Here is a 26,532-nt window from a genome sequence, read left to right on the forward strand (position 1 = left end):
ACACATCTTTTGATGTTAATTTACAAAGATACAGCGAGAGATGCAGCACCACCATAAGAACGTTCGTAGCAACGAGCATGACGAATAGACAAATTATGCGCCGCATCGATCATTACCATGGTAGCTGGTAGTGCCAGAGCTCCGTCTAATAATTCCAGTAGGAAGCTGTATGGAGGAATATAATAAGTTTAAGTCTCTTGTCGTTCGAGAAACCCAAAAGCGCGTGACTTTATTTGAAGCGCGTGGGAACGCCGCACGAAGACGAAGACAACAGCGCTCGAGCCTCCCTGCTTCTGGTGCTTCCGAGCGGTTCTCGTCGCTCGAATTGCACTTCTCGCACTGCTTTTGTCGCACTACGCACGCGAATTATGCCTGGTTACGGCACGCCTCCTCGGCGACAGGCGCTGGCGAAGGACGAGGAACGCGCGCCAGGCTCAGATCAAGGTGAGAGGCCCGATAGTCAAGAGCCGTAGTAGCTGGTAGCAATCAGACTCGTAGCAGTTGTACACTGTGTGCGCACACTCTAAAAATTTTTTGCACCCTTAAGGGTATTGGCGTATACCCTAACACCCTTGCCTTTAGGGCTATACAAGTTTTATTGCGCACAACAGCGACCTGTTACTACGTTTGCGATGAGAAATGGCGTAATTAAGAACTGCGTTAAGGAGTCCGACTTCCTGGCGCTACCTAAATATCTGAACCCGATAATGTGACAGCGATAGCCATGAAAGTTCATTTGTTTCAGTTGTCATGCCGTCTGTCGTGGCTACCATCATTTTCACATCCCCCAATAAAGTCGGCATATGAGCAAACTTCACTGGTCCCAACCAGCGATTCGATATATACCCCTTAAACGTGAGGGTGTTAGCCAATGGACAACCAAGAACCCTCATACAGTCGTAAAGGAGTTAAAATGGTTAGTGTGTAGAAATGTACCGGTCAGCTTCAAAGGCCATAGACGTGCCCATATTTTTGCTGATGTGATGCCAATCTCAAGAAAACCGTATAGGTCATGGTGCGCTCAGTGGCCACGGCGTTTTGCTGCTGAATAAATGAATGACTGAAGGAAACTTTATTTCGGCTGTTTACAATCTCATCTTGCTTGCAGCTTCAGCACCGTGCGGAGTATGCTACAAAAGCACTTACAGGTCCCGTTATTGCATGGAAAGACGCAGCCATTGTACGCAAGGCTAGCCTTCAGTGATAAGTGTGTCTTCTATTATCCAATGGGAAGTTTCGGTTACGGCCCGCTGGAAGCCAGGCGGTGTACGTGCGTACCATATTAGATGCCTCGACCTGATTCGTCAGTTGTGCATGCCCAGAGGGTGTCGCAGTTTGGCTGTTGGTGCAACTGAGAGGGAGTTAGAACTGCTGAGTGTGGTAATGAAACACAGCGGCTCAAGGTGTCGCCATCTGCGTTGATGCTCGCTTCTGCGTCTCTAGAGGTTCCGGTGCATGCGTACGCTCATGTTTCCGCTATACGTCAAGATGATGACTGAGCCAGTACACATCCGGTGCTGCTGGAACACCGCCCCCATCGCCTGTCGGCCCATAAAGCGGTGAAGGCGCTTTTGTGCTTCTTAAGGACGACGGGCTTGTGCGACCATTTGTGACTATTAATGCAATTTCTGTAAGGCCACACACGTCAGTGAACTCACTGCAATTTCCTTCTTTCCTTCCCTCCTCTCTCTCCCTGTTATCTTTGTTTCCCCCGTTCCCATTCCCCCGGTGTAGGGTAGCCAACCGGACGTGATTCTGGTTAACCTCCCTGCCTTCTTCTTATCTCTTTCCCTCCTCCTCCGGTGCTTGCTGTGAATATTCGCAGCGACTGAAAGTACTCCATATCGACGTGCTGCTCGAGGATAAGTCAGCTTGCAAGATGAAAATGGCCTCTCTGCTGGGAAGCGATATGAGCGTGGCGATATTTTTACCCAACCCCCTCCCAAGCCTTAAAACCCGCTCATCAAGGAAGCAGTTACAACAACTACGACTACGATTACTACTAGTAGTACTGCTTACTACTACCACTTACTACTACTACTACTATTAGTTCCTACTACTACTGCACTCCATAATACCACCATCTTGCTCACTACTTTCTACTACCGCTGAGCAGGCAAGCGGCACGTGGAGCTAGACACTCAGCGACCCCACCACTCGCACTCCCATCAGCCGCCGGCAACGCCCATGTCGGTGGTCGAGGAGCAATGGAAGGAGTGTCGCAGCCTCTCCCACCTGGGGATCTTCATGCCACTCTACCTGCTGCCGCTGCTGTTCTTCGGCCCCAAGGTAGAGAGAGCGATCGATCGCCTATGTCGCAGTTTCTTAGCTTAGCTTCATGCTTACGACAATGCGGACATCCAAACGGAAGTTAACTGCCCTACTTTCATCCGCTTGTCGCACCACCTCGACTCACAGGACTTGGTAGGCGACTAGGTTTGTGGGTGGGTGTATGAATAGTTGGATGGACGTACGAACGGACTGTTAATGTAGCGCGGGGACCATAACATCCTAACCGCTGCACTGCATCCACCTTTAAAGACGACTCCAATTCAACGTGGCATGTGGAAGCGGCGCACAAACCATTCAGGGCATTTTGGTAGACTCATTAAATATTCACCAAGTGATAAATCTGGAAGTATAGTCAGTCTATACTGCGCGCTACGCTTTAAAGAGAAACGTAAGCGAATCTTCGATGAAGACTAGTAAGAGACGGCTGACATATTGGTTGCGCAAAGGGAAGGATAGGGACGAACTTTCTATGGTTAACAATGGCCAAAATTACTGGAAGCAAGAAATATCGTTAGAGCCAACGTTTCAACGAGAAAATTTGTTTTTGACTGGGCAAGTCCTCTTGTCAAAACGTTGGCTCCTGAAACGTCTCTAATTTGCACCAGATTCGACCATTGTTCACAATAGGATGCTCGCTTGATGGTACGTTACTCCCCCCTTTGCGCAAAGAATATATCAGCCGCTTCTTACTAGTCTTCAATGAAGATTAACTTACGTCTGTTGTTAAAACCTAACGCCCAGGGCAGGCTAACTATACTTCCTCATTTATCTCTGTATGAATATTCAATGAGTCTGCGATTCTGCGAAAATATGCTGAATGGAACGTGCCGCTTCCGCTTCGAAACATGTCTACGGAGTAGAGTCATCGCTTGTTAAACACTTTTGATCATTTCAAATCTCCATCTTCCTGTGAACGCTTGCTGTACTGTGAGTAATAAAGCATAGTCTACAATGTTATTTGAACATTTATATAACCGAAAAGGTTAAAAGATCGAGCATGGTGGCATGTGCCAGCATCCAGTTCCAAAAAGGATGCTCATACCATCATCGTCATTATGATCATTATAGTCATCATTGAGCAGAGGAAAGCGTGGTCGAAGAAGAGTAGAATACGCGGGTAGTCGCCCACACAGCGAATTCACGTAAGCGCTGCCACATCGGTATGAGATACCGCATTAGGAAAGTTCAACGAACTACTGAGGCATGGCAGTCGAGAGTCTGACGAAGTCTCTTCTGATTGGTGAAGGGTCATGAAGCGAACGAAACAGATGCCGACCAAGGTGAATAAATTTGACCTCCACACGGAGGTTTTGTTCCCAATTATGTGCATACATAATGTACATATATCAAGTATTAGGAGCAAAGGACCCTTGTGGCGGCCAAACTATCATGTTTTTCTTTTTCAGTTGAAACATGGGAAATGCGAGATTTGAAAAGTGAAGGCGATGAGCAAAACGAGAACCAAGTGAGACCAGGAGCCAATATTCTATTGGTTGACTTTTTTTTTTTTTTGAAGGAAGAAAAGGCAAGTCCACCTGTTGAAACGTTGGCTCCTGCTTTCAGCTTGTTCTGGTATTGCTCTTTTTTTTCAGTTGTTTCATGTTGTCGACGCCTGATACGTTTTTTTTCATTGGTCATTCACGTATTTCCGGCCTTATATCCATACCGCTTACCGCAATGTATGCAGTATGGAGGCTGCCTGTACTGCCTGCTCCTGCCGCTGCTACTGTGGGCCTTCAACTCGCTGCCCAAGCCTGTCACATCGCTTGTGCATCTGGTCACCGTGCCGCTGCTGGGCCTCATGGATACAGAACGCGTCGCTCACAAATACCTTGCAGTGCGTATATGTCTGTGTGTGCATGCATCGTTTCGATGTTCAAAGCCCTCCCTTGCCACTTAACTTATTCAACATAGTGTTATCTCAATCTCATAGATGCAGAAGGAAACTTAGCGGCGAAAAATGACTGGTACAGTGTCGAGCACGCTCGTCTCAAGCTCTGCAGTGGTGCACTCAGAGGGGCTTGAGCCTTCTGTCCTTGGCCGCTGGTTTAAACAAAGTACCTTTGTGAACTCGACGCCAGAAGTACTAATTCCTTCTACTTGCGCTTCCGATTATGGCAACTGGCCTTTACGGCTTCCTTTTGCCCACCATACTGCTCTATACTCTAGGCGGGCCTCGGCAGTTGCCAATATGGAAAACGATCATGAGCCTTATGACTCCGCGTGACCTATCGCTCGCCATATCATTTCTCTTTGCTGCACATAGGACAGGGTGACAAGCGGTGATCATAACAGTATAGGCTAGGCGCCGTATTCACGAGGAAGCTCTTGATATATAATTGCATACTTAATAGCAAACTTTAGCTAATCCTCATGCTGGACGAATAGTAACGAAGGTTGCCGGCGAATGGCAAGTGACTCTTACAAACGAAAAGCTTTGCGAGTACGGCACCAGGATATTTCATTCTCGCCCACCGGTTCAGGGGAACCAGCGCACCTAATCTCGAGCTCCGTCGCCAACTGGCGGCGCATCCTGGGCTGGTTTGCGGGTTTGATGACGGGGCAGCTGTCGACAACGCCACGTAGAGTGAACACCGGTGGTAAGAATGCGAAAAGAATGTTCAGGCTCAGCGTTACAGCGGTTGTTATTTCGTTCTTATCGCGAGTACCCACAGTCCTCGGCAAAAGATGGTTTATCCCCACAGAAGCAGTGCCAATTCCTGGTCTAGAGAGTACATTTGGGGACGTATTACTTGTCGTTGCACTGACCTCCACTAGAATGAGCCAGTGCACACTGCCACACAGCACTACAGCGTTCTGTAGGCAAGTGTGTGCTGTTGGCTGTGAGATGTGTACTGTAACGCAACCTGACAGGACGTGCAAAGCGAGCGATATTAAAAGAAACGCGGGAGCACGTGTAAGATGGTCCCAAACCCAGAAAGAATCCATTGGCAGTGGCCGTCGTCGAAATCGAAGTAGGGAGGGAGGCGCTGTTGAGTTCGCCGATGGCACTCTGCCGCGATTTGTTTCCACAGCCCTGGTAACGTGGCACCTTACATGTCCAATCGACCCGCCCTGACTTCCGCCTGCGGTCACATTCATTTCATATTTGTAATGAGCAGTACCACCGCTGCGATATTTATCGCTACACTGGAATGCATTACCAGTTTTCTGGTATCCAAAGGCGTTACCGAAACTATCCACCGACAAAATGTGCCACTTGCGTTCTAGAAAGGCAGGTGGTGAGGCAGTTAACGAGATGGCCTCTCACAGTCCGCATTGTTTTCCCACGGTGGCCGCTACGAATCACTCCAAGTTGGGTTTGAAACTATCTGACGCACGCTTCTCTCGCCTTTCACATTGATCGTGGTTATACTTCATCTATTGTAATAATTATTCAACGCATCTCACACGCTGTAGCCATCTAGTGATGATGTATAGGAACCATGCACTGAGCGAAAGCTGATGATTTTGGACATGCCTTATTTGAAATGTTATTTTATACAAGGATTGAGTGGGTAATTTTCTCACACTTTATGTTTCTTCCGGAGAGTTAGGACACCACGTTGCACGAGCATTTTCGCATTCAACCTTCTGTCGTAGTGCAGCTGGCGCAGCTGAACCCTCGACGTCGTGCTTGGCAACATAACGGCGTAGCCATGCAGCTGCCGCGTCGAGTGGCTTCCATGTAGTTGTGCTCTCCAGAATTTCGTCTGGCAATAATACTTCACGCCCCCGCGCACTGGGCCGGCTTACCGCGCCGCTAGGGCGAGTTACTATTGTTTACTGCCCCATAAACAGTCAAGAGTCGTGACTACGGCGCGGGGTGTCGCGAAACCGTCTTCGAATCAGGCCGACGTCCTGACCATGGTCCCGCTGCTGTTCCTGGTGGTGGTGATGGACCGCTGGAGCGACGTGGTGCTCGCCACGGCGCAGGGAATGTGCGCGCGCTTCGGCCTGCGCCGGGGCCCGCTGTTCGCCGGCGCATGCGCCTGCTCGTTCGCGTGCTCGTGGGTCTTCTCGAGTGCCGTCGCGTCGGCGGCGCTGCTGTACTTCCTGGACCGCGTGCTGACCACGACGTTCAGGGAGAACATGGACCAAGCGCAGGATGGTGGCGCCCTCTGGTCACCGCCCCCGCGCAGGCACGAAGCTTTTTTGCGTACGGAGTTCAGGGGTGCGATCTTGTACGCGTTCCAAAATAGAACGGAGGCGGTTGGTTCTTTACGTCACGAAATAGGCGGTATGTTCCGTTCCGTTCGTCCGATAGCAGACGACACGGAATGATTGGCAGCAGATATCACTTCACAATTGACGTCATGGCGTTCGGCGCGGTTCAAATTGACGAACCGTATTTGGCTCGGTGGAACGAACCGCCTCCGTTCTATTTTGGAACGCGTACAAGATCGCACCCCAGCTTTAGCTTGAATTATGAGTGTCGGACTATATTCTTAAAAAAAAGAACCGTCATTATCATTGTATTCTAACAGTAATAAACATTGGGGCCGGCACTTAGAAGATAAGTTACAGGAACTCAATGGCGGATGGCCGGAACTAGCAGGATAGAGTCTTTTTAATAAGCATTATGACTCAACTAGCCCTGCAACAAGTTGTTAAGTAGGCTACGTTCAATTAATCTTTTGGTGAAACATATGTGGAACGAGATCAGCGCGTTCCACTTAGTGAAACGCTCTGTGGATCACAAGTAGAATGATATTAAGAGCAGCACGCAACAACAGCCGCCGGAAGGTTTCACTAAGTGAAACATTTTTGCTCACATCTTCCACTTGCTCAGTGGAACCTGCGTCAACGAAATTAAGATGCATATTAAGACGCATATAACCTTCTGATATGGAGACGAATGCCCAATATTTTATCATTTCCTGGCGAAATGAAATATAATGATTGTGCGGAGTCTGTTTAGTAAAAAGAGAGAATATGAAGAAGGCTTCCTTACACCATCTTATACAAGCCATGTTGTTCAGAAGTGGGCTTTCAGTAAATTGAGGAGCTTGCAAATGAGAAACATTTTAAATTTTATGTATTTATTTATTTATTTATTTATTTATTTATTTATTTATTTATTTATTTATTTATACAATACTGCAGGCCCAAATGAGGGCCCAAGCAGGAGGGGCAGAATACATAAATATTTGCGTATGCACGTACTTATATATACATACAGACATGAAAAGAAAATACAAAAGCAATGCAACATATGTAAATATTATAAGAAAACAAAAAATGAAAGCGACGACATAAGATTAAGAGAAGGTACACTGAAGGAAGGCAACTTGACAAACATTAGAACAGTAACACACGCATATATGAGCACTGGCAACCACTATCGAGAGAGGGAATTTGATCTCATTTAGCCCATCATCGCATTGACAGTAATGTATGCATGTATGCATCTATAAAGTGTCGCTCGTGCATGTAGAAGCAGCAAAGTGACGGCTATGGAGAACTTCTCAAATGTATTGGACGTGCTCAGCGGTTACTTCACTACCAATTGTATGTCCTCGCGAGTCTGTAAGAAAGAAAGTCGCAGTTTCGCCCGACAGGCCAAGCATCGATGGCGACAGCAAATTAGTAGACAGCTATACGAAGTAAGGGTGGTAGTTTTATCGGCCGTGAAAATTTGTAAACACAAGCATACTAACTAACAGGCATGGTGTCACGCGCGCACAAGAAAACATGAGCACATCTCACCCGATGACCGCGGAAAGTCAGAACGCTGGAATGAGGAAACACGGCAGCAGCAGCGAGCGAATCGACCTGCATACTCCGACTGGCATCACCGCGAACTAAGCCGCGAAAGCACAGCGCGCGGCGGATTCCTCCTCCGTCGCAGATGGCTTTCAAGATGGCGCGGCCCAGGCGGGCGCGCGCGACTACGCAACAGCCGCGGGGGTAGGAAGCGCCCTCCCTCTTTCCGGAGCCGCGCACTCGACGGAAGACGGCGCGCTTCTTCCCCACTGGCTAAAGTTAGCTGGGACACCCGTATACGTTAAACCTTTCGTTGCTGCATTACCTCACACTGCCACTCTGCGTCTTCAGGCGTTCCTCGCAGCAGGACTCGGCCTCCATGGCTGCTCGTCCACCTCACGAAGAGGACCACGTGCTTTTCGAGCGGCTGACGCAGCTGGTCCTCAGCACGCAGAAGCCCAAGAGCCCAACGCGACACTTCAAAAGGGAGCGAGAGGCAGACGAGGTCAGCAACCTGTCCCAGCCCACCGACGGCGCGACGACTACTGTCACTATCGATGAAACCTCTGTGAGTATATGCCGTAATGTATGGCACCCGAGCTTGCGCAACCTGCGCGTAGTTGCGGAGGGTATGTGCAATAGTCGGAGGTTTTTGCAAGAATTACCAGAGGAAGCACTGGCGCGCTGCTGTCGTTCCACTACTGTGAAAATGACGGGTTGCAGTGCGTATGGCAAATGGTGACGCTTTTTATTTCTAAAGTACTAAGCAATCACGTATATTTCTAAACGCAAACATGCAATGGCCTTCTGTGCCCATGCATTTTCAGTACTTGTAACGCAATATTTTATGGACAATGAACTATATGCAAAGTCACTAAACCGTTTGAAGCCGAAAGCGAAACGTTTGCGCAAATTCCTGTCCACAATTTCAGATCCCGCAGACACACGCGCCACAGTTCCCTCTGTGCTTGAACTCTTGCAATGCTTAGTACTCTGTGCGCCGTAAACTAACTCACGGAGGCCAGAAAAACCGCGAGATAAGTGGACGAACGTAGGGGGCAAACAAGCACTGATGCGAAGCATAGAAGAAGCAAGGAAGTGAACAGGAAAAGTCCAGAACAATGTAGAAGAAACACGCACACAGAGAAGTTGTTCATCTGAACTTCTTGATCACTTGGTAACGCATGCTTCCAATGTGGTAGAACAGCGCCACTCGGGACTTTTTTTGCACTTCGGTTACTTCTACATCGGGCTTCATTCTACCATGTTCGTTGGGCATTCTCTGCGAATGGCACTGATGTGCCTCCGGTGACACAGTGGCTATGGTGTGCTGTTGCTCAGCCGGAGGTCGCGGGTCCGATTCCCGAGCGCTGTGGCCATTTCGATGGGGACGCAAAGCAAAAAAGAAAAAGCACTTGTGTGCTAAATAAACTGAGGGGGTCAAAATCGAAGGCGCTCCACTACGGTGTCCAGCTCGCACAGCTAAATGTCCATTTGAGACCTACACCTATGAATGAATGAATGAATGAATGAATGAATGAATGAATGAATGAATGAATGAATGAATGAATGAATGAATGAATGAATCAGCGGACACTTAGACTTGGGGCGTGGCAAGTTGTCACGTCTAACTGAAGAAAAGAAAGGGCTGTTTGAGATGCTTCTTTTGTCTTCGACGTTTGACTTTTACATGGAGAGCATCAATCGACTGGTAAAACACGTGTGCGTGCCATGCCATCAGTCGGGACACACTATTGGAATGCTGAAGGCTCCGCAGGTTGGAGCCAGTTGCATTCTTTCGGAGTCCTGATGTAAACTTGCAAGTTTTCTGCAGACTTGTTGGCGCGGCTAGTCATGCAATGGGTCGCGAGTAGTTGCCAAGCACGTGTTGTTAAGCGCCGGAAGCGAGAAACACGTGTGAGCCATAACAATATTCGATCTGTCTGGCGACACGTTGGAGTGGTAAAGCCGCGGCGAACGCTGAAATCACCGAGTACGATTGTGAGCACGACAGGTCACTTGAAATTTACGCGTTTCGCATATAGCAAGAAAAACAATATTACACAAGGAAGAGAGCGTGTCATTTCAGTGAAATATGCTTGTTCCGCAGAACATTTGGTCTCATTCTAGATAAAGCACGTGAAATGGCAATTCGGCTGGCGTGTATGTGGAACTAGATGGAAAATTCACGGTACGGTATAGCGCTTACGATCTGTCGTATGGCCTTGGCCGGTCCGACCTGCCGCACACGGCGAAGACTCGGGGGTACACGGAACGGCCGCCGCCATAGAGTTTCTTACAAAAATTACTAGAGGGAACTCTGGCGCTGCAGTCGTTGTCCTACCATGGGAATGATGGGAAGTACATGGATTTGTCTAATCTTCGTGCTTGTGGATTCAGACGTTCTTGTAGCTTTGTATATTAGGCTATATAAATCTTATTGTCGTATATTTCAGCACAATCTATATTCTTCGACGTGAAGAAGACGCCGGGAACGCGTACAATTGCTATTAATTGCAACGATTGAGCTTGTCCAGGTGGCCAAATCGAAACGCACCAAGCGTCTCAAGGCACTGGCATGCCCACGATAAATTCATAAGGGCGTTTCATTCGCTTGTAGATACATGCGTTCGTGGTTTAATGGTTACAATATCAGGCCTCTGTGCTAGAGTCCCTGTGTTCGAATCCTGCCGTCGGGCAATCTAATGATGTTTATTTAATTATTTATTGGGCAATATACTGATGAAAATGACGAGTTTACGAAGTCACAAAGCCGTTTGAAGCCAAAAGAACGAAGTTTAGGCAAATCCATGTACTTCCCATAATTCCCATGCTGGGACAACCGTTCTCGTTGCAGCTCCCGTAGACACTAGCGCCAGAGTTCCCTCTAGTAATTTTTGTAGGAAACTCTATGGCCGCCGGAACAGGAGGGCGGTGCGTAGGCTCCGCCTACAGATGCAGTGTTTCTGCTTGTACTAGCGCATCTGCATTGCCACGGAAGACTTCGCATCCTCGCCAAACTATTTTTGGTTTGTACTATAGCACAAAGCAATCGTCTTTGTACGACGCTGCTCTCGGCAGGGATTCTCTCGACGGCGAGAAACCGGCCCGGAGGCGGCGCCGGATCTGTGGCAGACAACGTCGATCACAAGCCATCTGCGGTGCGGCTAACAGCGGCCGTTCGATTGCTCCCGCCATCATGCGACGATGCGCAGGGAGCTGGTTAGCCCGAAATACAAGAGACACCGCACCCCATCCGAACCCGCACAAAGTTCGTTGGATGTGACTGTTGGCACGACAAATAGGACGCCGTATCGTACGCTACGCCTCCATGCGTCTGATCAAAGGCGGAATTCCACGGTGCGACACGACGTCAGGCACGAAGTGGGATATGGGGCTGAAAGATCGTGGTTCTGCATGTGGGAACCAGCGGAAATGAAACTGAGTCTGTTGAAAACTCGTTGGTATACGACTTAGTGGTACGTTGAACCTAGTGTCCCATGCCTAACCCGTGTCTTGTGTTCGGCTGAAGGCCACTGTCGTTGGACCTTCAACACAGACACGGTGTCCGTTATCTATAGTTCCGTTCGATTCGCCTTAGACTTTGGCAACTAGTTCCCACCAGTTCAGTAGCAATTTTCGCTAGTGCTGAACGGGCACGGCATATGTTGCACGAATGCTGCACTACTTTCCTGACAAGCGCATGGAAAGCCGTGAATGCGTCTCCCACGAATCCTGCACTGAGTGATACGAATATCGACGTGCCGCTGATGCAGCTATGTTGAATTGACGAAACGAATAGCGGAGCGTAGCACTTCGTGGATTAGTCAAATGGGATGGCGCTCACGTGCGCGGATGCGGTGTTCGGGTGTGCTCTGGACTAATAATACCGCGTATCTTCCAAAACAAGAACAAGTGCCGTGGCGCTGCGCAGGGAAAGCTGCCATCGACTCATTCTAACGAGGACGTCCAACGGATCGACGCTAGCTCGTCCCACAAGGCCGACAACAAGAGGAAGGCGCCATTCCGCTTGTGGCGTCTGGGCTGGTACAAGTGGAATAAACCACCCGCCAAGCCTAAGGTCAGTAGAGATGTCCAGACATCATTTGCACAGGTGTGGAGATGAGCTGAAGCGTCGCCATCGGGCTGCTTGTGCAACAACATTTGCGAGAACTAACTTCGAAAAAGAAATATTGCCACGCTCGTAGTCGGTTATTCTGTATTACTTCAAGATTACATCAATCATGCAGGTTTGAGAGTGCCAGTTGATAGAGGCAAAATTATAATTTGTATCACGCTAAATAGAGAGAAACGGATGTAAATTCTACAAAAGGCTTTTTATAAGAACACTGAACAGAGTTAGCAACTATTACGTTAGGTAAACAGGCAACAAATTATTAAGCTTCTTTTTAGTAATACCCCCTGTGCCACCATCGAAGTAATTTTACAATTGACTTGCCTCTTAAGTATAACTCAAGATGCAACGTTACATATTGTAATGAAGCCACCACGCCGACTTGAACACTACATTTCAATACCAAGCCCTAGTTGCAATCTTCCAGCGCTTGACCGCTCGCCTTTCTCATTTTCGGGCTGTCTCCATAATGACTAAATTGCAGCGGACTTACTCATGATTACGCTTTATGTGTCTTAGCCGTCTTGTCTTCACCCATAGCAACGATAGGCTGAAGAGTCTTACAGTCGCTTACATTAAGCAGGCTGAAATAGCGAGTGCAGCCTTGCAAGCGATTTACTCACGGTACCGGCTGTTACTTGCGCCTCGATGCAGGGCCGCAGGGAAGCGTTGACACAGACGGCCGCGAGTATGGATGCCGCTCTCTCCACCGACCCTCGGGAATGCCTAGGTCACGTGGCCAAGCAAGGCGAGAGTGCCCCAGCTGATTCCATGCCAACGTCCGCTGCACCCGTAGGGCAAGCATCTGCAAGCCAAGCAGACAAAGTGCCCCAGTCTCGAAAAGGTATAGTGCTTGTTATGGACTCAGCGCACGAAATGGCAACGCAAGAGGAAAAAAAGAAAGAACAGCACGAAGTTTCGTAGGCAGCTACCAAAGCAAATTCCTAAACCTTTGAAACGCGCCTCTTACGCATTTACAATCACCCTGTATGGCACCTAGAGGCTCATATAGTGTAGTCACGATAAAACATGCCGTCCCCAACATGTATTTAATTTCTTTTTTTTAATATTTGGGGTTTTACGTGCCAAAACCACTTTCTGATTATGAGGCACGCCGTAGTGGAGGACTCCGGAAATTTTGACCGCCTGGGGTTCTTTAACGTGCACCTAAATCTAAGCACACGGGTGTTTTCGCATTTCGCCCCCATCGAAATGCGGCCGCCGTGGCCAGGATTCGATCCCGCGACCTCGTGCTCAGCAGCCCAACACCATAGCCACTGAGCAACCACGGCGGGTCGCCAACATGTATTTGAGGTGTTCCTTGAGAAAGAGAGACAGAGTGCATTGTTACGAGGGCACACCTATTAACTTGCAACGCACGTTTGCGCACACATTTGCAGTTTACATTCCTCATTCAGTTTTTAATCGCCGCATTCGGCACCCAGAATGTTAGTGTAGTATCCGTAAAGAATGTTGCTGGACTACGCATTGATGGTGTCCGAGGAAAGTATTTCAGTTCCAGAGACGCGAGAATTAGAACGCAAGTCGAAATACGGCCCACGAAAAACGCGTATACAGTGGCGACACACCATCCCCTTTATATTATGTGCGCATTACGTATGCTTACAACAGGTCCATTCGGCATCGCGACGCCATTCGCTGCGGTCCGAAAACGGCGGCAGTTGAGAAGGCTGAAGAAGCAGCAGCAGCAGCAGCAGCAGCAGCAAGAACAGCGGCAGCCGCAAAAGCAGGAGCCTCCTCAACGGCCACAACAGCTCCCGTCATCCAATCCCACGTTCGCCGAAAGCAAGACCGACGCGGAGATTCCGGTGCAATCCACGATGGCCACCAGTAAAACGACGGCGGAACCGCTGCGGCTGTCTCACGATCAACACGAGTCCAGTAACAAGCAGCGAGACGATTCCCACCTCGACCGGCACCCCAACACTCCTACCGGCGCAACGAGCCAGCATCCCTCGAGCCAGTCACGCTTCCAGTGGCTCCGCAAGTTCAGCGTCTTCGGGGGCACGTCGGGCCCCAAGCGCATCGCTGAGGAGAAATCGAAAGAGGGTAACGCGCCTCGCGCAGCCTCAAAGATGCGTGAAACGCACCCGACACATCAACGTCCGGCCGATCGCGAAAACGAAGGGTCGAGTCTCTCGTGGACTGAGCTGAGCGAATGTCGATTGAGTAGCAGGGAACGTTATGCGTCTGTGTCGTCGAGCAGAGCACCAGCTACCAAACGCGAGGATGACAACGTGAAGGAAGTGGGTAGAGTGTTCGTTTTCGATGCTCTGGCCGAGCACCTGGACTTCGCGAGGAAGGCATTCATTACGGCAGCTGCGGGCGTCGTCAACGAGCTAGGCGTTCCGATCCCCGGCGCCGAATCCGAGATCAGCATCACACCTGAGGCAAGCATTCTGTCCCCTGCCGTCCAGGGCAGTGGTTGTGCAACAGCTCCGAACAGTGTCACACCGATGGACGGGGCCGTTCTATTTAGCTTAGACAGAGCCACCGCATTGGACGTACCCACCCACGCCCTGAAGACGGACGAACGCGACGAGAAAAAAGAAGCCCAAGGCGACGAAGCCTCCGACAAGACCCATTTGAAAAAGCGCTCCAGAAAAAACAGGCACGGGAGAGAAAAGAAAAAGCAGCAAACGTGTAGGAGTTCTGCTTCCTCCAGTAAGTCCTCGGGGAGGTCCTCCGAACGGTCCTCCCGTAGCCAGACGCCCCGAGCTTCAAACAAAATCAACCTTCAAGGAAAAAGAAACGCTCCCGTCTTTGTTTCCTTCAGAGAGGAGGAACAACATGACTTGAAAGGTTCGGAGGCTAACCCTGATGGTTCCTCAAGTGATGGTAAGGGCCGAGAAGCCAAGGCTTACGAAGGCGTCGATTTCGCCGCTACTACCGAGCGCCGACGACACGAAGGGCCGAGCGCCCGACTCGTTGAACCAAACGCATGCGAGATCACAGACATAAATGCACAGGAAGCCCGTTGGCCACCTGCACGGGAAGCACCGGAAGTTCCAGAACAATTCTTGGTTCAACTGGAAGCCAGAAAGGTTAGCCTCGCAATCGCGGCTTCGGCTTCCGCGCGTGACGCAGAGCAGGGTGGACAGCATGGTAGCCTCGAGAGGGAGAGCCTGCACAAGGGCAGCCAGCTGTCGAAGTCGTCCCTCAAAAAGAGCCGCGGTTCTGACCACCCCAAGAGCAAGCTCGGCGACACGGGAGCCAAGAAGGCGGCGGTAAAAATGTCTAAGACGGGCCACGAACGGCGCACCAAGAGGAAGCCAGCGGACCACCACCTCGGAAGCCCGCGTCCTACGCCCGAGCCTACCGTTGATGACGAGGACCGAGCAGAAGAGCAACGAAAGGGAATTTTCGCAACGGCCGTAAGCGCCAGCATGCCTGAATTAGTCGAGGAGTCGCAGTCTTCGAAAGCGGCCGAAACGCCAAAGCCAGCTGCCGTCGCGGTGGTCGCCGACAGGGACGACTCCAAGTCCGCGGCTGGGGCCACGTCGACGGTGCTGCAGCCACAGAATGCACTGACGGAGCAGCAAGAGAGCACGCCATCCACCGTCTCGGGTCTTCTGAAGCGCAGCCCCGCCGTTCCGTTAGCGGCGAGTTCTGCACCCAGGCAGAGATTGCAGTCCGTCGTCTCTTTCGGAGAGGACGTGAAGGAAATATCCAAGGAAGAATCCTCCACCACGGAAAAGGTGTGTTGTGCGGCGTTTTGTACTCTACGTGTAGACAGCGATAGCCAGCATGCTGATTTGATTTGAACTGAGTTGCACGGTATACTAGATGGTAATTCTTTCAAACAGTGGTCTTGGGACTCCTGGGTGTGTTCGCGAAGGATTGTGGGAGATCGGCGGCAGCCGTTTCCATTCACACTACCTCTATCGGTATTGGCAGCGGTGTTAGTCAGGCATCTATACAGCGGGCTTCTTTTTGTAGATCGCGACAAGGTAGCACCATCACTATATATATATATATATATATATATATATATGTATACTTATGTTCAACTTTCTTGCACATGCAGCCTGAGGGCTCCTGGTGCTGTCGAGGTCTCCCCCCGTCGTGTATTCAAACGTACCAGTCCCGACTTCTACTCGAGCGGAAAGGAATGTCACATCTGTAATAAGAAATGTCCTATCTCTTATAAGGACCTTCTTCCGGATGTATGTTTCAGTGACTTTCCAAATCGCTCTCCCGTCATTTGGCTACTTGAAAAACCTGCTCCATCATGTGAATATGGCTTTACAACAAGAAATGGTTTGATGCGCAAAATAAGACACGGACAGGCGTCTAAACTATACATGCCCGTACGTGTCTAATCTTCATCCGTGTCTCATTTTGCGCCTAAAACCATTTCTATAGCCACGTGGCAACTAGCCCGACAACAGACGTTATACTAGGCTTTACGACATACTTGAAGTAGTAGCTTAGCGCAAATAAAACCACAGACACAAGGAAGACAGACAAGGACAAGCGCTACTCACAACTGTTTAATGGAAGGAAGGATAGTGCGTTATATATATATCCTCTTGTCACGCATGCGCCTACCAAGCAGAAGTGAAGCCGGTACATGCACATCAAAGGCGGTCGCGCAAGAAGTTAAATTCGGCAACCAGTAATGTGATGGAAGGCTCACTCACACATCTATCTCTATTCTTCTCTATTCTATCTATTCTATCTCTATTCTTGGCAGGAGCGGCTACGCGTCTTCCAGGCTCGCTCTTGAGGCCTTCTTAATCAAGAAGAATAGAGATAGGTGTGTGAGTGAGCCTTCCACCACATTACTGGATGCCGAATTTAACTTCTTGCGCGACCGCCTTTGATGTGCATGTACCGGCTTCACTTCTGCTTGGTAGGCGCATGCGTGACAAGAGGATATATATATAACGCACTATCCTTCCTTCCATTAAACAGTTGTGAGTAGCGCTTGTCCTTGTCTGTCTTCCTTGTGTCTGTGGTTTTTATTTGCGCTAAGCTACTACTTCAAGTATGGATGACCAACTAGCCCAACAGTCAAGCCTTTACGACATACTTTCGCACATATAAGTTCAATGCTCACACTCGCGTGGCATCTCTCTCTGGCAGCTCACGCCCCTCTCCCACCTATTCGAAAGGGCTCCACGGTTGGCGCCCAAGCGGGGCCTCTCGACTATCCTCAGGGTTCCCGGCTCGGGTACGGGGTCCGCGCGTCCTGGGTCCTCGGTCGACTTTGGGCCTACGCAGTGCGCTGTCATCAGGTACGTGTCCCGCACGCTTAACGCCATAAGCAGGATAAAATAAAATCAGTTGAATTCGGGGCTTTTCAAGGGTCAGAATCGCGATTTGATCATAAGGCATGCTGCATAGTGTGGGACTCAGGAGGAACGTTGACCCCCCTGGGATTATTTAACGAGAGTATAATGCGCGGTACACGAGCATCCTTTGTCTTTTTACTTGTGTATATTTATTTGTGCCAAAACATCATCCGCTTGCATTCCACATGACAGTCCACATTCCTGCAGACTAAAGGTATCTTTGTTAGATATCGCGTAGACGCCTTGTAGTACATGGGCAGGTGTACAGGGGCGAATAGGTGACGTTGATGATGACGTTTGTTCGACGCGAAGATTTGTATCGCGATTCAAAGCATCATATGCAAAAAATTTACGATCCCTTTGTTCTCCTATGGTTCAAAGGGAGCTAAGTTTCGTGGTAAATAAGATATTAAAGCGCAAGAGTATGACAGCATGCGGTCAGAACAGGCCGATGAATGACTGTTCCTGTGATTTGCATAGTCCACGGGATCGGTGGTCGCAGTGCCGCATGACTGGCCTGGTGTTTGAAGGCGCTATCAAAGCAAAAACGTCGGCGTGCAAATCGCACAGCGCACACCGTGTGTCTTGTTTGTGACTTAGGAAGATGCGGAAGCAGGCGCCAAATTGAAATCGTTTGTTGAAACCATTCAGTAAACGTTTGACTTCACCTTCCGAATTTCACTCTGTGCCAGCAGGCAGTTACAGAAGCAAATAAGTGAAACAGCAAATGATTTTTCTCACTTGTTTCATGATATATGACGGGAAACAGTTTGCAGCGCTGCAAGTTTAACCCTTTTCGATAATTTCAAGAGGCGTTTGTAATAATCTTCTGACCCGAAGTCCATAATAAAAAGAAACAAAAACGCTTTACACAGAGAGGCAAAACACCGGTCATGGGAGAGTATGTTGGTTCGTGTTTGTCGGCTTCTTATTTTCAGTTTGAAACTCTAGGAAGCCCTCAATACGTCGTATCAATAGATAGATGGCGTCCTCCCTGCGTGATGGCGTTGTTCAGCCCAGAGAGAAGCTGGGACTTCATCCCTGCATCTTCTGAATATGTTCATCGCGAGTTCATCCTGTAGCGTTCACCGCTCTGTACGATGCTGCATGGTGGGGTGAAGCCGGTGTAGTACTTAGATAACTTCTAAGCAATAAATTGAAGTAGTCGCTCCCTAAGCGAATTAAATAAACTAAGGTCACACGATTTTCTTGCATTTCATTTCCGTATGACTACAAGTTGCTTTAAGCGTCCTATCAATGCAACCACCTAAAACACTGCACCCTAACGTCTGCTATGGCCCATGGAGCTTTTCACCGTCCGATCTGACGTGGACACAAGCACTACAACGAGAAAATATGAAAGTGCCTTCACGCGTATATAGGCTTCAGCTCCACCATGCAATGCAGCCACCGAGGTAAAACACGGAGCTGGAACTGGTCACACTTCTACATTTGAACCAAACAGTTCGATTCTTCGCAGGATAGTGAAAAAGGCTAATAGCTCTCTCACGCACATGAAGAGGGGATATTAGCTCGGGTGCTCCTATCTAAATACATGTGAAAGGAGAATTTGTTTTTCTTCGCAACCACTGCACCAAATTTGACAAGGTTTGTGGCATTTAAAATAAAGACTCGAAATCTAGTGACTATTGGTTTCAATTTTCGATTTAGATTGTCAATGTTTTATTTAAGATAGGCAAAAATCGAAAATTTTCAGAAAATGATGCTATCAAGTTTACAATTCTGTAACTCAGCAATGAAAAATAATAACCCAATTCTGCAAATTACATCTAATAAAATATCTTAAGCGGACAAAATTGATATGTTACACATGAATATGAAAAAAATTTAGTAATATGGAAATACAGCTTTTGCTTGTATTGTACACAACGTAACAAGTGCACGTAAGATATAAACTGACATATCAAATTTGTCCGCTTTGAATGATCTAATGGTTGCCGTTTTATAGAACTGCGATATATGTTTTTGATGCAGAGCTGTTAATTTATAAACTGTGTGCGTCTGTTTTTTTCATATCTTTAAATATTTTAAAATCTATTTCATAAAATTCAGTCTCTAAATCGAAATTCTGCTACCAACAGTCTCTAGAATTTAATTTTCTCTCTCAAATACAATAAATTTCATTAAAATCTGTTCAGGGGTTATTTCGGAAAAGCATTTTTTGCGTTTTACATGTATTTGAATAGGCCGCGTCGTAGTTGGGCCCTAGCTAAAGCTTCCTCTTGAGCAATGACTACTAAAAGGAATAAAAGCATACCTTTCATCCTTTCCGATTCGGAAGAATGTCTTTCGTGGCGCTCTGCATCACCGATAGTAGCCAGGCGGAATGACTCCTGCTCGCGCTAATAGGGTTATGTTCGTCGGAAACACGCGGCGAGTCACGTAATTCCCGGTAGCTCCCCAGACAAAGATTTACGTCGTTTAAAAGCTGGATTCACACGACGGAACTAATTCCGGAGACGAACATGTACGTGGCGTCCCACGGTGCCGCCCAATCACGCCGCTTCCACAATGACAAAGCAGATATGGACTGCAGGAGGCTGCAGTGCGTGGCCGCGCTTAGCCCCGTCATGCCTGCCCGAGGCTTTTGGTCCGTCCGTCGTGTGAAACCAGCATTACTGACGCAGCTGCTGTCGCAGAGCTGGCTTGCCCGCACTATACGCCGGCGCCGCCGTCTGCTTCATATAGGTGGCTCATGACGTAGGCCCTACGTCACGGAAAGAGCAGACGGCTCGGCGCTCGGCGACGGTCGCCGCTTGCAAGAATAGACGCTGCGTCATTGCGAAGCCGGCAGCAGTAACCATGGTAACGCGGCAAAAGCACTCGTCTAAATACAAGTGCATCAATACTGAGGCGTAGAACTGTTCTCGGGCACGGACAAGAAATTAAGAAATCAAATGAAAAGGAAATTCAAAGTGGACAATCAGACCACGAACGTCTTGTTTGAATTTTAGACCCAAGAGAAATTCATTAAGCTTCGCGCTTTTATTTTGCACAACTGTACGGGGTGATCACTTTTTGGTATTACGGAATTTGTTTTGAAATGATCGCCTGTGGCAGATTGCACAATTCAAGTCCTCCAGGGGGATTATTCAAACACGCGGACATTACTTGCACGAGTAATGGAAACAGATCATGAACTAATTGAAGGAAATTCAGCAATATTCTTCTTCAAAAATTATTCTACGGCACTTATTCCGATTCACAAATTGTAACCGATGAGGTCGCAAGGCAAAACCACTTAAAACAAATTTGGAGGATGGCGCTGTGTCTTGCACGCGCCATCATACTAGCGGTGAAAATCTACGTTTGTACCACTTTTTTTTTTTTACAGAAATGCTGTTTTATGCACTGAAGTGCAGAAGTAATTGGAACGCCCACGTAATTTGTTGCACACTTTGGCAATTAATGTTTCGAAACTATAGTGTCATACTGAAAATTCATCCTAAGTAGTTGTGCCCGGCCAACTCACCAGCTACAATTCGTAAATTGCAATATGTGCTGTAAGGTAACTAATTAGGAAGTTACTTTGCGAATTTGTGTTAATCAGTTGATTATGTGTTTCCATTTTCCATGCTATAATTGTCCGCCACCTTGAATAACCCTGCTCCACAAGAAATATGCTATCTGCCACAGGCAATTTTTTTTAATTTTTGCAAAGCTTAAATATGTTCGCTCGGTCAGTGTATTCTATCGAACAAACAGTACACCTTCAACCACTGGGATCGAGTCAAGCGGGCCTTGTGTAGGAACAGTTCGCACAGACGCCTATATTGTAAAAGTATTTACCCTCGTTAAAAACGTACAAGGGTGTAAATGTGTGTATAACTCTCACCCTAACACGCTTTCAGTGCGTAAGGGCGTGAGTTACAGACAGATTTAAACCCTTAATAACTTTGTAACGATGTAAATAATTTTACAATATACACCCAGCGCCAGAGCGCGTGCGCGTCTTTAAAGTCTAATTGGTCCTGTGGTGATCATCATCGAGTGTAGTTGGAAGGACACGGAAATTCAGAGCTCCACTGGCCTGGTCAAAACGGCAGGCAAGCGATATCCCCTTTCACGACCTTAGATTGACTAATAGGTTCAGCATACTTTTTCAAGTTTTCTATTCGTCTACGATTGAATATTTGTCATTGATGCAATTAAGGGTGATCGCATTGTATTGTCAATACTATGTAAATGTGAAAATTAAAACAAAAATTGAGCTGCGAGAAAAGGAAGTATTAAAGAGGTAAAAAGATGTAATCAGGGGTATAAAAGAGCTTACAAGAATAAAAGCGATTGTTTGAAACTAACGTCCAAGCACAATCACGGTGTTCTCTTGGCTGGAGGTTGAATAAACTTTGGAGTACGCGTGACTGTTGCTTCCTTGGTCTTTGATTTGCTGGGTGGTCTGTCCGCGGTTTGAACATAGCCAATGAGACGTTTGGTTGTTTACAAACGTGAGGCCTGGACGGCTTCCGGTCTTGCCCTAAATTTAGCTGGCGATTAAAAAAAGAAGAAAAATGGACGAGTAGCAGCAGTGCAATAAAACAGAAGTCCGCAGATTATCACCACCATTTGCCCAGCAACTATTTGCAAGTTTACCGTAATATAAGTGATAGTCGATAGGCATTCTGGGCTGTGGAAACATAAAAACAGACTTCCGTGCATGTTGAATGTAGACGAGGGACGTCGTGCTTTGACGTAAGGCTTTTGTTGGCTTGAACTTGAGAAAGTTAAAATGTAATGCTTTGTTAGCTACCGTAGTCCTCGATATGCTGGTTCGTTTGTCCGTGGATTGAAGGTAATTTACTGATTTTAGTCGAATGAATCTCAGCCAGTCCTTCGAACTAAGGATTGAAATCGCAATTTTCTTTTTCTTTTTCTCTTCCTTTTTCTCTTTCTTTCTTTCTTTTTTTCTCTTTCTTTTTCTCTTTCTTTTTCTCTTTCTTTCTTTCTTTCTTTCTTTCTTTCTTTCTTTCTTTCTTTCTTTCGCGCTCCCATCCTCGTTGATGAATACAGTTCATTTACCTTGTTCAGTACGCGAGTTTTCATGCTTCGCAACTTTTGCGCGCATTTTGTAAAGTATGGTTTCGTCGTAGATGTATTTCACGTTTGACGAACTATGTATTGGGTAATTCTTGCGAATCAGTCATGCTGTTATTCGAGCTTTTATTCAAGCTGCATCGTGTGCATCTCTTCGTCATTGTGGCCATTTCCCTCCTTGGCGCGGGCTAATGAAGTTTGTCAGTTGGACTCAGTGCCAGTTGAGTTGTGACTCTCGACGACTCGAGAGCTTCTCCCGCGCAGCCCCGCGGAACAGCACCCCGGTGCCACAATGCCCCGCCTGCTGCAATCCCGGTTGTCTACGGGCAGCCACTCCTCGACGGCCGACAGCGAAGCGTTGTTGCGGCCTCCCATCTCGCTGCGTCAGAGGATGGACAACCGAAGCGCTCCCCTTCACGAGATGTCCTCGATGCGAAGTGCTTCCAGCGGCCTGATTTCCCTACTCGGTGAGCGAGACCTTCCATTGCAAGCCACGGCTTTCCTTTTACGGCTTTCACGAAATTAATTTACGCCGTCGATTTATTTCGACAGCGGATGTAGAGAGATTCGCTGAGTAGTGGTACATCTTCCGCGCAGAGAACCCCTTTCCGTGTGTCATAGGGAGGGGGAAATACATTCAAGTGCCTTAGTCACGCTGCACTGAACTATTTTAACAGGTTTCGCTCTGGTTTAAACGGAGAGCGCTAGGAGAGAGATACCGCTAGGAAAAGCGATGTCTGTTTCGGCCGTTGTAACGCCTGACAATGCACTGTACATTCTTCGGCGGGCACTGACCTAGCGTAACGTTCTGCAATCGTCGCCATTCCGACGAATCTTCGCCATTCCGGATTCCGGAATAATTTTGATCGCCTAGGGTTTCTTAACGTGCACCGAATGCACGGTACATGGGTGTTCCTACATTTCACCCTCGTCGAAACTTGCAGCCGCCGTGTCCGACATTTGATACCGGACCTCGTGCTTGGCAGCACAACTCCATAGCCGCTAGGTCACCGCGGTGGGTACCGGAAATGCGATGAAGTGGTGGAAATTCACCAAGGGTGAAATCAAGGGTGCCCTCTGTCTCTATTGTTGTTCGAGCTTTATGTCAACTGCACACAATTAAAGACGAATAAAACGTAGTAAATGAGTATTTCGTTTATTCTGCATCGCAAATGGGCAACGGCAGCAAGGGAAGGTGCCTGGACTGTTGTATGTGGATGAAATAGTTCAGCAGCAGACAATGCAGGGAGTTTACACAGACTTGTGAGTATATGTGGCAATTCAGCGACAAATTTATAGGCACGAGTTTAGCACAGGGAATTCGGGAATCGTGATTTTTGATGAAGAGACGAGTAATGACGTGGTATCAGTTCAACAGCAAACCCCACGCCCGTAGTCATGCAATGTAAATACCTGGAAGTACACATAAAAGAAAGAAGGATCTTCTCAAGCTACCGCAAAGATCATCTAAAAATGAAGGGGAAGCAGAACGTAGCAGTAATGAACCACAGATCTTGGGGCTACAATAAATATGAGGTGGTGCGAGGAATTAGGAAAGGAATAATCGCGCCAGCGTTAACCTTGGCAAATACGATTCTGTGCTTCTCTGCTTAATATCGGAAAACTTGACAGGATTGAAAGTTACCCATTTGGGGCCCATCGTAAAACCACAAATGAGACATGGGTTGGGCCTCTTTTGGAGCCAGATAAGCGCAGGGCAAAACTAGTTTTGTAGAAAGGCTTGGAAACACGGATGAAAATAAATGGGCAAAGCAATTCACAAATATTTCTACCTTGAAAGCGTGGACTTGGAGTGGAGGATGTGGTCGGGAAAGTTGGCAACGAAGTACAGACAGGGTAATTGAAACTGGAAATATAGACAACCAGGAGCCATCAAAACGAAATTGAGAGGAACAGAGACAGTGAATTGGATTCAACGAATGGAAACAGAACGACCATGTAGGCCTACAAGAAAGAAAAGAAATAAATTAGGCGGGAGAATCTGCACGATAACACAAAATGCAGGGCCTGCCAATTTGAGGCCCGAGCTGGTTGTCCAAGGATAAAAACACGTCGAAGCAAGTATTCGCAACAAAATAAGTCATGTGTCAGCTGAAGCGAAAATACAGAGACAACTCAGCACATGCTAACGGAAGGCGAAGGCATTGAGCCAGTGAGACCCGTAGGTAACCTCTACCTTCGAGAGGAGGTAGGATTCAAAGTGGATGAAAGCATCAACCGGTCAGCAGTCGAGATCGGCAAAAGGCGTTTAAGGTATTGCTGGAAAAAAAGGCAGGGAAGAAATTGATGGGACCGGATCCGTCACAAGCTTAGGTAGCTGTCAAAGGTAGATATAAAGATTTTAAGGAAGAGCGAAATGATTAAGAATATGTAGACAAAATTCTAGACTGATATGCTGGACTGATTCTAGACTGATATGTTGCCTGATTAGCTCAAACAGTCTAGCTGACAGGTAATTACTTTCCTTTTTGAAAGGGGATGCCAATAATAATAATAATAATAATAATAATAATAATAATAATAATAATAATAATAATAATAATAATAATAATAATAATAATAATAATAATAATAACCCTCACTTCACCGCGAACTAAGCGAGGAAAACACAGCGCACACGAGGCTTTCAGCTCTCGGAGCGAGACTGGAGACGAGTTGCCGAGCTTAACCGCGTCATACGCAGCCGCCCCCGGAGTAGAACGTGTCCCCCCCCCCCCTCATCCCTTGGTGCCTTGTTCGCGGTGGAAGACGCCACGGTTCCTCCCTGCCTTCCTGCCTTGCGTGCACGAGATCACGCCACCGTTCTCGGCTCATCCCCACACGCTATCTCTCGCACATGCAGCGCACACTGCGCAGCCACGGTGTTATCGCCCTTGAACTTTACGTGGTACATCACGACGACACCAACGACGGCGGCGGAAATGCGTTTGGAGTGCACATATGATTACTACCGCAATATTAATAATTTCTCAGCACAGAGCCACCGACACTGGCCGCTAGGATACAAAGAAAATGCCATGAAATTTCAGATTACTTCAAAGACTCTTTCTTCAGCGCTCGTCTGAATGCCAAGCTTTGCGCTGCTTAAGCTTAGCACTGTCCCGCTTCTCAACTACACCGCAAAAATGACGAAGTCGCTCCGAAGCGCACAACCATGTCGAAGCTGGCAGCTTCGACATGTTCATGTCTCGATCACTCCTGCCTCGCGATCAGCGATCAGAGGTGTCACGGCGAACGTCCTTCCCATTTCGCCTCATCTGCTGTCCAGGCTGTGGGCTCTTGAGCTGCGGGCTGCCAACTTTTGAAAACATCAGCGCATATGGCGTATACGGTAGAGACAACGAGTGAATGTAGCATCTAGTTCCATCGTCGCGACCCGATACCTTTGTATCAAGATGTACGGTGCATGCTGGTCCGGCCTTGAGCCGAAGAAGCCTGCTCCATGCAGGTGGCCACACTGAACCCAACACGACATTTCAAAGACCTAATTCTAATTCTAATTATCTAATTCTAATTCTAAGATTCTAATTATCTTGCAGACAGCCGCTTGGGAAGCCAGCTCGCACTGCCCACAAGAAGCTCGAAGACCAAGAGGTGAGAGCCGCTGTCGTGAAACGAGGAACGCGCTGTGTGATGGCAAAACGCGTCGAATGTTTACGGATTGCTTCAACTACGAGCATCCCCAAATACTCCGATAATATTACTTAGGGCAATATGATTATACCTGCTTTTCAGTTCAGTAGCGGAGGCGAGACATCGAATGATAATTACGCATGCGTAAGCTCCTTAATTAGCGAAACTTTGCAAACTATACTTTTCTATGTAATTACTTTAGCATGCGCGTTGCGCTTACGGTGATGAGGGTTACTGGTGCTGGAAAGCATGTCCACTTAGGAGGATTTCTGAGAGGAGCAGCCAGTTTGGAAACGATATTCGCCCGCTAAATCTCGGCGCGGAGTATTTCTGTTTTACGAACTGAACACGTCCCGCACTGCTTCATGTGGG

The 26,532-nt window shown here is 47.9% G+C and overlaps 1 protein-coding gene across 3 annotated transcripts in view; it reads left to right on the forward strand.

The window, feature by feature from the left end:
- Positions 1 to 271: 271 nt before the first annotated feature.
- Positions 272 to 26,532, forward strand: part of LOC135897455 (uncharacterized) — a 48,117-nt gene continuing 21,856 nt past the window's right edge. For all 3 annotated transcript variants that reach the window (XM_065426066.2, XM_070534185.1, XM_070534184.1), the window contains exons 1-11: positions 272 to 444; positions 2,117 to 2,289; positions 3,980 to 4,129; positions 6,145 to 6,434; positions 8,350 to 8,566; positions 11,933 to 12,079; positions 12,788 to 12,977; positions 13,766 to 15,852; positions 17,243 to 17,394; positions 22,771 to 22,973; positions 26,067 to 26,121. In XM_065426066.2, coding sequence (XP_065282138.2) covers positions 369 to 444; positions 2,117 to 2,289; positions 3,980 to 4,129; positions 6,145 to 6,434; positions 8,350 to 8,566; positions 11,933 to 12,079; positions 12,788 to 12,977; positions 13,766 to 15,852; positions 17,243 to 17,394; positions 22,771 to 22,973; positions 26,067 to 26,121 — 3,740 coding nt within the window. In that variant the 5' untranslated portion in view covers positions 272 to 368. The remainder of the gene's footprint in view (positions 445 to 2,116; positions 2,290 to 3,979; positions 4,130 to 6,144; positions 6,435 to 8,349; positions 8,567 to 11,932; positions 12,080 to 12,787; positions 12,978 to 13,765; positions 15,853 to 17,242; positions 17,395 to 22,770; positions 22,974 to 26,066; positions 26,122 to 26,532) is intronic.

Source organism: Dermacentor albipictus, chromosome 2 (genome assembly GCF_038994185.2).
Source record: "Dermacentor albipictus isolate Rhodes 1998 colony chromosome 2, USDA_Dalb.pri_finalv2, whole genome shotgun sequence".
Taxonomy (NCBI): domain Eukaryota; kingdom Metazoa; phylum Arthropoda; class Arachnida; order Ixodida; family Ixodidae; genus Dermacentor; species Dermacentor albipictus.